The following is a 15,545-nucleotide window of genomic DNA, read 5'->3' as shown; positions in this document are numbered from 1 at the left end:
GAAATGCAACAGCTTGCTTTAATAACAGCGTATAAAATCTAGAGAAAGCCCCAAGGGAGCCCCTGTTCCCGGAGCCCAGCGCAAACCCTTGGAGCGCGCAGAATAGAACGGATGGGAGAAGGAGCCCCTCCAATCCCTCCTCTCCTCGCAGAGAGGGTCTCCGTGCACAACAGCAAACCCTCCGATATTCCTGGGGACTCCAAACAAAACAACATCGCAACAGAGACCCAGCTGACGGTTTATTCCCAATGGGGCAGGGGAACGCTTCCGCTCGGGAGGGCTCGTGGTTTTGAGAAGAGCACAACGTGTCATCCATCACAGGTGGGAATCCCTCCAGCCCCAACAAGGCCGCTCGCACAAACCCACTGGACCAGCCGCCTGGAGGTCAACTCCTCTTTGCCTCAGTAAGCTGGGCTGAGAAATGGGACCAGCACACTCCGTCAAAGCTCCAGGAAAACACCCTATCCCCTCCCCGGCCCCCCGAGGATGGAGGTTCTACCTAGAACCTTCCTGGGAGGAGGCCAACCCCCGCGCCCAACACTCCTCTCCTGTCTGACTACCAGGCTGTCCCACCTGCTCTCAGAGTCCAAATTCTGTGGGTCGCGCCAGCCGAGGCGCAGAGCGGGGTATCTCCAAGGCGGAGGTGTGTGTGTTGGTGGTGCTCTTTGGCTGGAAGCAAAGGCCATTCTGGCAGGATCGGGGCCTGTCTGCTCAGCTCGGGGCCTTTCTGGAACCGGGCGTGGGGTGAGGTATTCCCAGCCCAGGGCAAAACCCTCAGACAGCCGCGTGCCCCCTCTCCCCGAGGCAACCCATTTGTAACCAAGCAGTAAACAAGGGAGGGCGGACAAGTCGGGCCTAACTCAGACGCGGAAGTTCATGGGTACGGCAGGATGGAACCGTGAGCCAGTTCTCGGGAAGGCGCGGACACTCGGGGGCCCCCAGCGGGGCGGCCTGTCCACCTGCGGTCTGCGCGCAGACGTCGGGTCCGTCGGTCTGGACGCGCTCTGGACGCCGGCTGCTCCTCTGCTCTCTCTCACAGCCTCTTGGCATCTCTGGGCCTCTCGGGGTGCAGAGGGCGCTGCAGAGATGGGCCGGGGGGTGGAGGGGGATGGGCGGGCGGGCACGGGGGTGCAGGAGCCGAGCCGGCGGGGGGAGAAAGAGGCACTTCAGTTTGGGCTGGTGTTCGTGGAGTCGGCCCTGGCCCCAGGAGGCGAGCGGCCCCGCCTGGCTCCGGCTCCGGCGCTGGGCTGTCACAGAAGACCCCGGTGGCGGTGGACAGGTAGGCACTTGGCAGCACCCCCAGGGCCGGGCAGGGCTGGGGGGCTCTGCGCAGGCTCTGCACACGGCTAGGTCATCAGGATGGGCTTCTGCCGAACTTCCAGGATGTCTATGACGGCGGGAGGCGGGCGGACAAGACAAGGAAGTGTGGGTCCTGGTCAGTGAGGCCCCCAGAGCTCCGCCTCACCTCCCCCAAGCCAGTCACACTGCCCCCGCCCCGGGGCTCTGCAGCCACTCAAGGGGGGACGGGAGGGACCCGATGCAGACACTCACTGGCGGGTCCCAGACATGAAACGGGGGGTCAGGGTTACCGACACCCCCCACCCCCCGCCCCAGAGAGCGATGGTTTTCTGCTGCAGCCCGCGCTACCTGTTAAAATCCGATGTAGTGGCAAAGTGACGTAGGTCAAATGTGCATAGAGAAGGAAATTGCCATCCGCTCTGTTCAGCTTCAGCCAGGACCCAACCAGGGACCGCCCCGTGCCGGACAGGGACCGAGACCGGAGGTTGGTGGCATTATGTAGATCAGCTTGTGGGGAGAGGGCTGTGTCAGGGCCCAGGCCACAGGCCCCCCTTGCAGGACCAGGAGAGCACCTCCCACCCCAGGAACCACTTCTGCCGCAGCCTGGGCCCTGTGCCACCAGCCCCTCCACAGCCCACACCCGCCCCAGAGCTGCAGCCCTGGCCTGGGACCCCCGACTCCCCCATCCCTCTCCAGCCCTCCCCTCCCCTCCCCTGCCCTGGAGAGGCTCTCCTGTGGGTTCTGGCTTGTCGCCTCATTGTGTCATTTCTCTGCTTCTCTGTGACCCCGTCCGTCACTGCAACATGGCAGTCTTCAGCGCCCAGGGCAAGGCTGGGAGGAGCCATCTTCTGGGTCACCCAGGGAGGCAGGCTGGGTGGTTATCAGCCCTTCCCTACTCATTGGGAAAGGAGCCGAGGTGGGGACGGCACTTGCCCAAGTGCACACAAGAGCAGGTCAAGGCCAGGGCCGTCTGTCTCTGGGCCCCGGTGCTCCAAATAAGGACCGGTGTCTCTTCCGTTCAAGGTCACAGCCCCAGCTCTGGCCAGGGGCCCCCCGGTGCTGTCGGCCACCCCCTCAGCCCCGAGCACACACGCGGGGCGCCACACCTTGTCTCTGGCGGCAGCCTGCCCTCCTACATACAGTCCTTCTCCACGGGGACGGCTGAGCAGTATTTCAGTAGCGAATCTGATGCTGTCAGTCCCCTGCTTAAACCCTCTAGTGGCTTCCTGCTGCTTAGATGAGGGTGGCCCCCACTCTCACTGGCTCGTGGGTCGCAGGGACCCCCACGGGCTTCAGGCAGATGGTCTGGAGGCTGCCAGAGGGTGGCTGAGCCTGGAGGAGAGCCTGGGGGACGCCCCGAGGCACATTCTGGAGGGAGGGAGGGCACCGAGGAGGACCCAAAGCAGGAGGCTGACGGCACAAAGGCAGAAATGAGCCCGAGAGCTCATCTCACTAGGCACCGGCTTCTAGAACCCTCTGTGTGGAGCAGTCAACCAACATCGGGGAAAGTCTCAAGCCTCCTGTCCTGCCCCCTATTCTGACCCCAGACTGGGAGTTCCTCGAGGCAGGGATTTCTGTCTGTCCGTCTGCAGCTCCATCCCCAGCCCTGAGGGGCCCCTGGCACCCACCAGCCCCCAAGACGCGAACGCACGGGTGAACCCGGAGGGCCGGGGAGGGCCGCAGCGGGCCCTCGGTCACAAGCAAGGCGCTCACCCGCGCCGCTGTCCTCGCGGAAGAACTCCTCGCTGTCGTTGGCCGAGTGAGACTTCTTCATCTCCGCGATCCGGTTCCGGGGCACCTTCCTCTTGAGGGACGGGGAGAAGAAAGCGGGCCGGTTGTTCCGCTCTGGGGTAGGGGGCGTGCTGAAGGAGGTCACCTGGAGACAAAGAGCCATAGTCACGGGCGCAGCCCGACCACCGCTGGGGCCCCTGACACCACCTGCCGGAGGGCCGGCCCCCCCGGGCTGAGCACGAGCCGGGTGCCCTCCGCGGGCCCCGAACACCGGCCGGCCCGAAGCCAGACCGGCTGCGGATGCCGCTCCAGCCCCCCCACGGGAGCCTCCCAGCTGATCCACCAGACGGGAATTGGTAGGAAGCCCGTCTGACGAGTGAGGAAATGAAGGTGGGACGGCGACCTTGACCTGCCCAGGGTCACCCAGCAGGACAGGGGCAAAACCAGGATTCGGCCCAGGTCTTCTGCCTCCTAAGGCCATACTCTTCACCCCGAGTCCTTCCCCTTGGCTAAGACGCCCCCCACCCCATCCCTCTCGGCCCCAGCACCCTCTCGTGGAGGGCAATGGCAAAGCGGCCCAGGCTTCCATCCCGTCTTGTAACCACACTGTTGAGCAAACGTTCTGCACAGCCACGCAGGGTCAGGCGGGGGCAGCACAGGAGACAGACAGGCACACAACACCGCTCCCTGCCCTCAAGGAGCTCACAGTCTGGTGAGGGGTGACAGACTCGGAAAGTGACAACCACAGACCGAAGGCTGCTTGCTGAGACAGAGAAAGGGAAGCACAGGATACAGGGGAGCACCGAGCCAAAGGGGTCCACAGCCTGGGAAATCAGGAAAGGCTTCCTGGAGGAGACGCTGCTGGAGATGGGTCTTGAAGGACGAGTAGGAGTTCGCCAGGTGAAGAAGGGGGGGAAGGGCGTTCCAGGCAGAGGGAACTTGGCCCATCTCCTCCCTCCTCCCCATGCAAACAAGACTCTGAGGAGCAAGGTGAGCTGGGACTGAGGCTTCAGGAGGCCCCATCAGCCTCCTCGTCACGGCTTCCGACATCCACCAAAGTCCCGGCGGCCGCTGGGCTCCAGACGGTCCTCCCATAAGCCAGGGAAGGTTTTCCAAAGATAGAAAAAAAACAAAACACCAGAAACCACAATACACACAGAGTCTGCATTTGTCATGAGCTGGTTACAAAGGACCCCTCCGGAAAAGGGGGACACACGACAGTAAGCACAGAGGTGGCGGGGGCCTGAGCAGCCCCCAGGAGGTCAGGCCCTGCCCCTCACAGCTGTGTGACCCTGGCAGGTCCCCTCCCTTGATCCTGGGCCTCCCTGTTCCCCTGAGCCAGGCACCATGGCCTTCACCCACAACTGCCACCCTGGGAGGGAGCGATTATCACTTCCATTTGGTGTATGGGAAGAGCCAGGCTCAGCAGGTGTGGTACCATATCTGTGGTCGTTCAGCAAACGTGTGGCCAGAAGTGGCACCCAAGCCGATCCAGCCCAGAGCCCAGGCCACAGGATTTCTACATTCTGCAGGCCCTCGGTGGGCAACTTAGGACCAGGGAGTAGAATCAGACTCCATTTCTCCCAAATCAGCTCAGAAACGTATCAACAGCCTCCACTCGCAGACGAGGGAGGTCCCCCGCCCGGAACCCTCACCCACGTCTTTGCAAAAACTAGCCCGGGTTGGTTTTATTCGGCTTTCCAATCACATTCATTGCAGAAGAAAAAAACCAAGAAAGGACATAAAGAAGAGGAAGAAACGTGCTGTGGGACTACCTGGAGACCGGCACGTAACAGTTTGACAGAGCGAAAAGTCTAGCAAACACGCGCTTCCTCGTCTCGGGCACGTCAGCAGGGCGGCGGGCTTTACGCCCTCGTCACTTCCCCCAGCCGATCAACAGCCAAGGGGAGCCAGTGGCTAGGGAAGCACCCCAGGGTCCCACCCGCGTCAGCTGCTGACTGTGTTAGCAGCTCCCCGAGCCTCCCAACACCAGTGCTCCCCGTTTCTGGACGAGAAAACAGGCCGAGACCTGCCCCAAGTCACTGGGGCAGCAGCACCCAGACTCCAGCCCACACAGTCTCACCCCGAAGTCCCTTCCTGCAGACGGGCTGGCCAAGGCTGCTCCCCGGACCGCCGCCCCCCCACCTACCTGTCCCTTTGGAGACCTACGGCTCTGAGCAGCCAGGGGGCTCGAGACTTTCTCCTGCCCAAGCTCTGGCCCCACTGGGGCCCCGGGGAACAAAGCTGCCACTGACCTCGGCTTCCCACCCCTGGGGAAGGACGGTGTCCTAGAAAGACTAGGGCTCAAGGGCTCGGTGCTATCACGCAAGAGCCGTGGGACCTAGGGTGGCACCAGTCCACCCGGCAAGCCCGAGTTTCCATGTCTACCCACGGGGCTGCTGCGGGGACCCCCAGCACTTGAAGGTGCATGACACCTCGTGAACAGGGGGGGCTGGGCGGCTCCGGGACCCTGTGTTCTCTTGCCGCCTCATGGGGCAGGAGGAGAGGTCGGCTCATCAGCATTCCAGGGCACTCCCGGGACGGGCCTGTCGTGGGCCCGTGCTCGGCCAGCAGGGCCCGGTGAGGCAGGGGCCGGGACCAGCCTGGGGGTCCCTTCAGCTGGGCCCAGCTGTGGCAGCAGCTCAGGGAAGCAGAGACCATGCCCTGACCTGCTGGGTGACCTTGGGCAAGCCACTGCCCTCTCTGCATCTCGGCCTGCTCCCCAGAGGGTGGGGTGATGACACCTACCTCACCAGGGGACTTTAAGGATCAGGGAGGCGTTGGGAAGCGGATCCGAGGGACAGAAGGCCCCTCCCCGAGCTGTGCAGCCCTTACCCGCTCGTGCATGGGTGAGGCCGGGCTGGAGTCCTCTTCAGTCCCACAGGGGGACGTGTCCCCAGTAGACACGCGGCTGACGGCCATCTCCGCATGGCCCTTGCCCTGTGGCCCCTTCATGCGCACGAACTCCATGTTGTTGTACTTGTAGAAGCCGAACGACATCTTCTGTGCCATCCGGGCAGCCACGCTCACCTGCAGACATGGGGACATGGCCCGAGTCAGCGCCCACAGGGGTGGCTTCTTCCCGGGGACAGGGAGTCATGAGGATGACCATCCCCCAAAGAGCGGCCCCTGAGGGCTACCCGCTTTCCTCTGGGGGCCGGGGGCCCCCCCAGCAGGCAGGGTAGTGCAGGAATGCTTGAGGGTCGGGCAGATGCTCCTCCCACCACCTGACGACCCACGCCTCGCAGCAGGCCAAGCCCCAGGCTGGGCACACAGCCAGCCCTGGGGGAGCCCGAGACCACCCCCATGCCTGCCCTGGGGGGACCAGCTGCAGGGGAGAGGCCCGTCCACCCACACTCCGCCCCTGCCCCACCAGCCAGGTTCTGTTTCGGGAGTGTTTGCATGCAGGGTGGGGCCACTGTCCCTCTGATCCAGTGTGCCCAGACTGCGGAGCGACACACCAGAACGCAGGCCCTGAGCCACCTACGAGGGGCCCGGGGGCCGTAGGTGCTCTGAGGAGCTGGGCAAGGACAGAGAGCCCAGCGGGGAGGGGGGGGCGTCCTCGCACTTACTCGGTTGTCGTACACCTTCTTGAGTGCCTCGTAGCGGATGGAGCCCTGAAAGATGACCCCTTGGAACAGGTTGGTTTTGTCACTGGCCACCAGCTCCACGCAGACCATCTCTCCCTCCCCCACGGTCATGTCGCTGAACACCTGGGACGGGGCACAAGGAAGACAGCTGCCAATCACGAAGCCCACAGCCTGGCTCCCAGGCTCCACCTCCTGCCGCCCGCTCGCCCACCAGCATCGTGGCTCCAGGGGCTGGGGCGTGGACCCAACTTCAAGGTCACACGGACTCTGGTTCAAATCTTGGCTCTGTCACAAATGGGCTGTGCCAGCCTGGGGACGGCACTTAGTCCCCCGAGCCTGAGGGGCTTCGAGGCACCAGCCAATCGAGGAGAGACCCTGAAACACGGGCTCCCTTCTTCCTGAGTCCTCCCTGGGGTCCTGAGCTCCCCTAGGGGAATAGAGGCACCTCTATGGGGACCTTGGTGGCGGCAGAGAGCAGCAAAGCAGGAGCTGGGCAGGGGCAGGGCACCGGGTGCGGCCCGGGTGAGTCACTTTCTGCCGTGAGTCCTAGTTTTCCCAGCCTGAAAACAGAAGCCTGACCCAGAAGCGTCCACAGCCCCGCCCCCCTCTGACACCCTAGCATCCCGCAGCGTGGAGGCACTGGTTTGGAGTTTCCTGGCCATCCTAATGACGCCTCCTGTCCGGGCAGCCCTTTTTATAGGTGTTTATGACGCATTCTCCCATTCAAGAGCTCGTGTGATCTTCGACCCCCATGGACATATGATCATGACACTTATTTTACCGATGAGAAAACGGGCTCAGAGGGAGGTGAATCCCACCGGCCCCAGTCCAGCGTCAGGAACAGCGGGAGCCAAGGGGGTAGGAGTCGGGATCGCCCCCGCTGCCCACCGCCCTTGCTGGGCCGCACGGCTGTGAGGCAGGAGGGAGGCCGGCTTCTCGCAGCCCTCACCAGGGCCCTTGGGGACACGTGGCTGGGCGCGAGGAGCTCACCTCCTCGAAGCTGTCGATCATGAAGAAGATGTTGGGGTAGCTGATCTTGGATTCTTCCCCCTTGCTGTCCATGGGGTGTTTACTGGGGGACGCAAACACTTGCTGAAAGGGAGGGGTTTTAAAGGACTGATGAGGCCTTGCCTTGCACCCAGGTCCACAGCCACTCAAGGGACAAGTCCCTGTGGTCACATGGCTCAGAGCCAGGCCAAAGCCAGAGGGAACTGCTTTGCAAGAAACCTGATGGACGGGTTTTTGGTCAGACCTGCCCCTCCAGGCGGGGAAGGGAGGAGGAGGAGGAGGAGACAGAGGAGGAAGAGGAGGGAAGGGTAGGGGTTGTCTCCCCCACCCAAATGCTAAGCAGCCACAAGGCTGCCATTTCCGGGCTGAGCTCCCAGTTAGGAGGCCTGGGGCTTACCTGGGATTTCTTCTTATGGATGTGGATGTCCCCCCCATCAGCACGCGTGCACACGGCACAGGTGACCATGTAGTCCAGCTGGAAGGGAGCACACAGGACAGCGCGCGTGGAGGGGTCTGCTATCCCTCGGTCCCCCCCACAGCCCTCCTCCCGGAGCCCCGCCCCCACCGCGCCGTGTACCTTCTGCAGGATGAGGTTCAAGCAAACGCTCTCCTCCCAGTCAATGTCAGGGTCTCCAAGGCCCGGCAGCTTCTTGGAGTCGCGCCGGTACACCTCCACCTCCACCTCGGGCTCCGCCTCGGCCCGCTGAGGGGCACAGGGCACAGGTGAGTCCCGGCCCCCTCTCCCTGACTACTGCCGGGACAGCCGCTAAGGCAGACACGGACTCCCGCCTGGCTTCTCAGTCTCCAGCTGTGCGACCCCAAGTTCATTAAGAAGGAGCCTCTGAGGTGGCCCCTAGAGCCCCGCAGCTCGGCGTGGGGATCCCAGCCGCCTGTCCCACCCACACTGCTGCTGTTCAATCTGCCTGGAGGCGACCGTCCACCCATCCGCCCACCACCGCCACCCTGGGCCTAGCGCAGGAAGCCCGCAGGTTGCCATGGCAACCGGGTACCGGCTCGGCTGCAGGCTGGGGAGGGGGCGGGAGGCGGCCCTGGCTTGCCGCAGAGAGGCCGCAGTGCGCAGGCGCCTGCCCTGGGCTCTCCCGCCTCGCTTCTTTTGAGTGGTGGGGGCAGAGAGGCTGCCGGGAACGGCTTGTCCAGTCTCCCCTTCTGTCCCGCCCTGCCCACCCTGCACTCTTCGGGTCTCCCCACATCACCGCCCAAGCCCCTGCCCTCCAAACACCACAGATAGCACAGGGTCCCCTCGGGTGGGTGCCGAGTCACGTGTGTGCCTGGCACACCCCCCACCAGCACCCCATGGGCTGGTCCGTCCAGTGGGAATGTCCTTAGGCACCGCTTTGCTGCTCTCTGCCGCCCTTTCTCAGTCCTATAACACCGAGGCCTGATGTCACAGCCTTCTCTGTGTGGGCTCCCGGCTGTCCCCACCCCCACCCCCGTTCTCCCACCACCGTAGCACTGAGCGCTCTGTGATCACTGGTGATGCCGTCTGTCTGCCCCAGGAGACGCGGGCTCCCCGAGCACAGGGCCAGGTCTGAGTCATTCCTGGGCTCCCAGTGCTGCGGGGAGGGGCAGCTGCGTACAGCTCACTGCGGTGTTTGATGGAACATTCTAGCATGTCAACAGCTGGACTGCCACATGTTCCCCTGACGGACCTCAACACCCCCAAACCTTCCAAGAAGCCTGCACACGGTCCGGGGACCCCAGCCCCAAGCGCCACAGTTAGGATCAGGGGAACTTCTCTTGCGACCTCTTCACCTGGCCTCTCCCTTCCCCTGCCCGCCTCCTGGAGAACTCAAGGCTGAGAAAACCGTCCCTAACCGGAGCCAGGGCCTCTCCCCACACCAAAATTCAGGGTCTGGCTGAGTCTCAGATCCTTATTAGAGCCTCCGGTCTTAGCAGGCTGCCTTTGGGAAAAGACGAATATTTTGCAAAAAATACAAAAACCGAACCCCCCGCGCCCCCGCAAAACCCAAACAAAACCCAACGTCTACAACGTGAAGTCCAGCAGATGCCGAGGGGCCGGGGTGCGGGCATACCCTCGGTACGCACTCGCTGCGCGCCCTCGGGCAGAGCGCTCCCTGTTCCCGTTCTGCAGGTGAGCCCTGGCGCTAGACGCCTGCGTCCCTGGGCTGAGCTGAGGGAGGACAGCACACCCACAGTGCGTGTCCCTAGCAGTGGGGCCCTCTAGGGGCTCGCCACCCTCTGCCAGGAGACTCCTGTGGTCACACTACCCCACACATCTGGCCTCCCAGGTGTGCGCAACGGGAGGACCTTAACCTCACTGAGCAACGGCCCAGCCCCCGTCCCAGGCCCGGCTGAGCCGCGGAGTCACACGGCGAGTCGAGTCGGGGGAGACAAAGCTGGAAAGGCTGGCCTGTCCACTAGACCCCCAGACAGAGCAGGCACAGCGAGCAGGGACAGCGGAGCTCCAGGCCAGGCTCCGGAGGAGGTGCTCAGCTCATGGAGCTCTCCACCAACACCCGCCCCGCCGGATCCCACCCACGGGGGCCTCCTCTTCCTCCCTTCCAGAGGGCAGCCCCCGCCCACCACCAAGGCTGCTCTGCCCACGACGCCCCAGCCTCTGGCCACAGGTCCATCGGCCTGGCCCCCTTCTCGTCCTGCCGGAGTTGGCTCCTCAGGTCCCGCCTCCCTGCTGGTCGCGCCCCCTCCTCCTGGCACCCCCATCTGGCCGGCCGCTTGGTCTCCTGCCAGTCCCTCCAGTGCCAGGCTGGCTCAGAGCTCTGTCCTAGGCCTCTGTGACTGTCCCGCCTCTAAGTCTCCCTCCTCTTCCCACACAGTCCCACGGCCCCAGGTACCATCTTGGAGCCATTGATCCTGGAGCCCTGCCTCTGTCCCTGAGTCTCTGCTGAGCTTCACAGAGGAGACCCGCCGCCAGAGGACACCGCCATCTGGCTAGCCCACAGGCGCCTAGGACTCAGCCTGTCCAACACCGAACCCTGTCCTCCTCTGACAGCACCGGACCCACCCTGAGCCCACGGCAGAGACCCGGCCGTCAGGTGGGGCCTTCCCTCAGGCCCCCATTCGGTCACCTGGAGCCCTGCTGGTGCAGCCTATGCCCTTGGCCTTTGTGCCGCCCGCCTACCACTCCCCTGCTCCCCACCCCCACCCTTGCTTCTGCTCCAACCTCTGTGTCCTTCCTCCACCTGCCGCCCAAGAGCTTGCTAAATGGAACTCTGACCGCGTCCGCCCTTCCTCACTTCATCAGAGCTCCAGGGATCGACCCAAACTCCGAGGCATGGCCTTCAGCATCCACACGATCGGACCCCTGCCTACCTCGTCTCTGCTCCCACCTTTCTACACGGGGCCACGTGGTACCAGCACCGGCCACCTGAACGAAGGGGCTTTGACAAGCTTCAGGCCCATGATTGGGGCTACTGTCCCTTCACCTAGGAAAGCTCTTTCCTTCCTGAAGCCTCACCTCACCCACGTGGCCTCTGCTGACCATCTCTGTCCCTTCCAGTCACTGGATCTGCCCTTCAGTACTGGCTCTATGACGCGCTCCTGGGTCCCAGGGACAACGCTCGGTCCCACAGCCGGCGGCTGCCATACCACGTGAACACCCCAGGGCCCAGGCCAACCTTGGGCTTTCCTGCGTGTCCCACTGGCCAGCCGGACCAGCTCCCTGGCGGCCAGCACACAAGCCACCGTGTCTCCTTTGCAGAACGCACCAGGCCTGTCCGTCTGCAGAACACCCGGGCCCTATGGGTCAAGCTCCACGAACAGGGACAAGCAGGGAAAGGGCTCCAACCCTTGACACACGGGCTGCAGCTCCCAAGCCGCGGCCCAGGGGTCAGAGGGCTCTGGACTTGGAGCCACGGTGGCTCTGAGTTCCAGACCCGCCTCCCTCGCCCTCCCGTTTTTGTGATTAAAGGAAAACGGCGCATTCCCCTGTTTGGCATAAGGTGCTTACACGTTCTAGAAGCTAGTAGCGTTTCTGAAAAACAGAAGGGAACGCATGAAGGCTGTTTTATTAATTCCTCCACATGCTTAAATGTGGTGGACGAAATGGCTCAGCCGAGTCCCTTCACCCCGAGGCCCTGGGCTCCCCACCTGCCTCGCTGAGTTGCAGGGAGGACATAAGAGCTTCGAGAAGGAAAGAGCCGAGCACGGCGTCTGCTGCACGGCGAGGGCTCAGAACCGCCGGGCCTCCTCCTCATCTTTGAGGCCGCTCAGCCTGCCCCTGGCCAGGGAGGACCCTAGACTCCGGGCTGAAATCTTTGCTCTCCTGTTGATTGACTTAATCGTATGCTGGTCAAACCACCTCGCCTCTAAACCTGTCCCCTCAAAGGGACAACAGTGATGTCATCACTGCCTCTCAGGGTCCTGGTGTAGGGCGGCGGGAACAGCCACGCCCGCCCCTGTCCCCACACAGCTCCTGGCTCCCAGTACGTGCTCCGTCAACTGCGTTTCCCCCCTAGGACCTGCTGGGGGTCTGCAGGGAAGCCCACCCGGGCGGCTACGGGCAGACCCCGCAAGGATGCTTGGCCGGGGTCGGCGGGGGCCGCTCACCTTCCTCCCGTCCACGCTGCCCTCGCTGCCTGGGTACGCCAGCTTCCGGCGCACGTAGAAAAGCATGTCGTCCTGCCGCGGCGCCCATTTTTCCATGAAGTAGGTAGAGAACATCCAAGTCCAGAAGACGATGCGGTCATCCTTGAAGCACCCTGCCGAGGGAGGCGAAGAGGAGTGAGAAAGGACGGGTCAGCCTGGCCCTTGCAGGGGACCTTGGCCAAGCCCTGTCTCCCCTCCTTCTCCCCTCCCCCAACCCCCAACCTACATTTCTGGTCTGTGATGTCCAGAGCCCCCTGCTCCCTCACCACCGCCCCCTGACTCCCCTCCGCCCAGCCAGGGGACAGGGGCTCAAGGACACCTCCCGCCAGGCCCAGTCCCTCCACCCAGCAGAGCCCAAGAGCCCCGGCCCCGGGCCCCATAGCCCAGGCGACTGCAGCGTGTGCATGAATCAGCAGCTTCGGTGGGGAAGGGAAGCCCTTTGAGAGGCGAGAGGCAGCGTCACTGGCTGTCTGGGCTGGGAGCAGACAGACGGGCTCTGAAGGGAGCTCCGGAGGCTGGCACCACCCTCGGCCAGCAGCCCACACCCCCACCCCAGGCTGCGGCAATTCCCACGGAGAACCCGACTTAAAGGAACAGCTGCCCTGGGCCAACCAGCCTCGGCGGCCGGCAGAAAGCAGGGGAGGCGCCCCCCCACCCCCACCCCTGCACGCAGCGGAGCCCGTCATCAACCAGATCTGCGCTCCCGTGATCTTTGTGGAGCGTCTTCTTTTACGACAAATACATGCTCCTTTAGGATCCCTAAATCTCTGTCATCACCCTTCTCGCAGGAGGAGAAAAAGCCCCTGGGCTCTGGTGGGAAAGACCCGGGTTTCTGCCCTCGCGCAGCCTGCAAAGTGACGGCGACAGGCCGTTTGGCCTCTCTGGTCCCCGGGTTCCTCCCCGCGAATGTCGGCTGCCGGACACCCGCCAGGGCAGCGGCGCAGACAGAGCCCGCGCCTGGCCCAGAGCAAGCCCAGGCGACGTGGGCTTCCTCCCTCTCTGCTTCAGGACACGCGACAGAGCCGTTTCGTATCATCGAAATGCTAGATTGTTGCTGGTTTCTTCCTCTCTTCTCCAGAAAGTACTTTACCACTGTGACCCAGTCCTTGTACTCTGGTGCCAGAAGGACCAACCCCCACCCTGAGAGATGGGGAGGCTGAGCGCCCCCGGCTGGACCCCCCACCCCCACCCCCGCCCCCCCAGGCAGTTCGGCAGCCCCACCAGGACTGTCAGGTCGCCTGACCAGACTCCTGGGGGCTCAGCCATCAGGTTCTAGAAGGCGGGGTCGCTCGCAGAAACCCCAGGCGGTTTTCACGCCAGCCACATGGTGACCAGAGAACCCGGGCTGCAAACCAGCCCGAGCCCCCTGCCCGGCCGCTGCCCGCAGCCTGGGGCCCACCCATTCCCATGACCTGCTTGGCTCCCGGGTGGGGGCAGACGGGGGTCTTCCGATCAGGGGTCTGGGTCAGTGCGCCTGCCTGTTGGCCCTGGGCGGAACCGAGACCCCCCGCCCCCCGTCTGCGTTCCTCCTGCGTCACTCCTTAGCGGTTCCCACACATTCTGATGACATGCAACGCCCCTACAGACCCCCTGCAAAGGGGAGCAAAGGCGCCCTCCCTGCGGGTCCTGGGACGCCCCCAAGAAGCGTCTCTGGCTGTGATGAGCAGGGGTCAAACCCCTCCACCTGCCACAGAGACAGAGGGTCGCCACCAGTGTCCATCCTTGGGGCCAGGCACTGCCTTCCGGGGGTGATCCCTCTCGTGGTGCTAACAGAAGTCACCCATAGTGGCCCGGTGGTAACTGGGCGCCCGGTCGGCATGGACGATGAGCACGCCTGCCACCTGTGGGCCCGGGCCACGTGCACCACACAGGCTATCGCCTTCAGCGGTCGCGACGCCCTGTCACCACTGCCCTGGCACAGGAAAGACCAGCCCTCGGTAGGTTCAAGGACGTGCTCAAGTTCACAGCATTAGAGACTGCTGAGGCCCTTGGACCTGGCCAACCCCATGCTCAGGCTCCGGAAAGATGCTCCACTCGGCAACCCGGTGAGAGGAAGGGCCGGGAGGCTCCAGACCCACGGCGTGGTGAGCAGCTGTCCTGCCCTGGGAGCGCAGTGCACGGGATGGCCTCCCGGGCTGAGGGATGAGGGGTCCAGCTTCAGGAGGACGTTCTGGACGGGGCACAACATATGCACCCTGTGCTATTAGCCTCTGCGCCCAGCGGGGGCCAGGAGAGGGTCCCATTTCCCTGCCTGGTGGAGCTAAGCACCCCTTCCCCAGAGCTCCCCTACCGGGGTCACGACGACAGTCTGCAGGCCCCAGGAGCCTGAACCACACTGATGGCCAGGGCTGACTCCTCGTGGGAAACCCCAGCCGCCCCCCCAGGTCCCCCACCCTCTCCGGGCCACACACCAAACAAGATCTCAGAGGGGGCAGCGCCAGGCCCGTGCCGTCCTGCCACACAAACGCTCCCCACCCAGCGCCCAGCAGCCACACGCCAAGTCCTCCCCACGCTCACAGCCACCGGTGCAGGAGTGAGGGCCACCTCCGCGGGGACGTGCACGGCCGCCCCGACAGCCCACCCTCCGCACCACAGCCACAGGACATTTATTTAAACACCTCTCCCTGCCCCGCTTGCAGCCTTCCCACGGCATTCCGCATAAAACCCAGAGTTCTCACCCGGCTCCGTCCCCGGTCACCGGCGTCCAGCGCACACGGACCTCGGGTGCTGTCCCCGCTTCCCTTTGGCTTCCACTCCCCTGCCCCGGACCCCCGGCCGCGGCAGCCCCTCCCGGCATCCCACTCAGAGCCTCGATGTCGCCTCTTCACAGAACCTCTCCAGACCCCACACCAGACGTGCCCCCTGGGTTCTCCTTGTCACATCACCTGGTTTCACGGCTGCCGCAACCTTATCCCTCAGGTGTTTCCACGTCTGCTGTCTGTCCCCCCCAGCGGGAGAGCGTCCCAGGAGTCGGGACTCTGTCTTGGCCACCACCAGATCTCAGAGCCCAGCAAAGTGCCAGGCATGCAGCAGGCGCTCCCTAAATGCTACATAAACGGCTTAGCCCAGCTGCCCAGTCGGAGGTGCCCAGCTAGAACCGTCTCCCGGGAGCCCAGGCCTCCTTCCATCGCCCACAGGCCCTGACTCAACAAAGATGTCCCGGAGAAGCCTCGGAAGTCCCCCTCGCCGGGCTCTCCGGGGCCCGGGGCCACAACTCCACGGTCACACCGTGGGGAGCCGCATGGGGCAGGGGGGCCTGCCGCGGGCACTGAGAAGGTGCAACGGGAGAGGAGAGGAGAGGGTGTCCAGCCTGGGCCGACCGTCACCCCG

At 64.1% G+C, this 15,545-nt stretch overlaps 1 protein-coding gene across 1 annotated transcript in view; it reads right to left on the bottom strand.

Annotated features, from left to right (window-relative positions):
• KIAA0930 overlaps nucleotides 1-15,545 on the bottom strand; it is a 32,661-nt gene continuing 17,116 nt past the window's right edge. The window contains exons 2-10 of the mRNA XM_080811968.1: nucleotides 12,177-12,328; nucleotides 8,206-8,331; nucleotides 8,026-8,103; nucleotides 7,611-7,712; nucleotides 6,603-6,743; nucleotides 5,866-6,060; nucleotides 3,013-3,175; nucleotides 1,648-1,806; nucleotides 1-1,387 (exon numbers count right to left, since the gene is read on the bottom strand). Of these exons, the coding sequence (XP_080668094.1) occupies nucleotides 1,347-1,387; nucleotides 1,648-1,806; nucleotides 3,013-3,175; nucleotides 5,866-6,060; nucleotides 6,603-6,743; nucleotides 7,611-7,712; nucleotides 8,026-8,103; nucleotides 8,206-8,331; nucleotides 12,177-12,328 (1,157 nt within the window). The 3' untranslated portion in view covers nucleotides 1-1,346. The remainder of the gene's footprint in view (nucleotides 1,388-1,647; nucleotides 1,807-3,012; nucleotides 3,176-5,865; nucleotides 6,061-6,602; nucleotides 6,744-7,610; nucleotides 7,713-8,025; nucleotides 8,104-8,205; nucleotides 8,332-12,176; nucleotides 12,329-15,545) is intronic.

The sequence above is a fragment of the Martes martes genome (genome assembly GCF_963455335.1).
Source record: "Martes martes genome assembly, chromosome: 8".
NCBI lineage: Eukaryota > Metazoa > Chordata > Mammalia > Carnivora > Mustelidae > Martes > Martes martes.
Note: the sequence above shows the minus strand (reverse complement) of the source record. Positions and strands in the feature narration are given on the sequence as shown.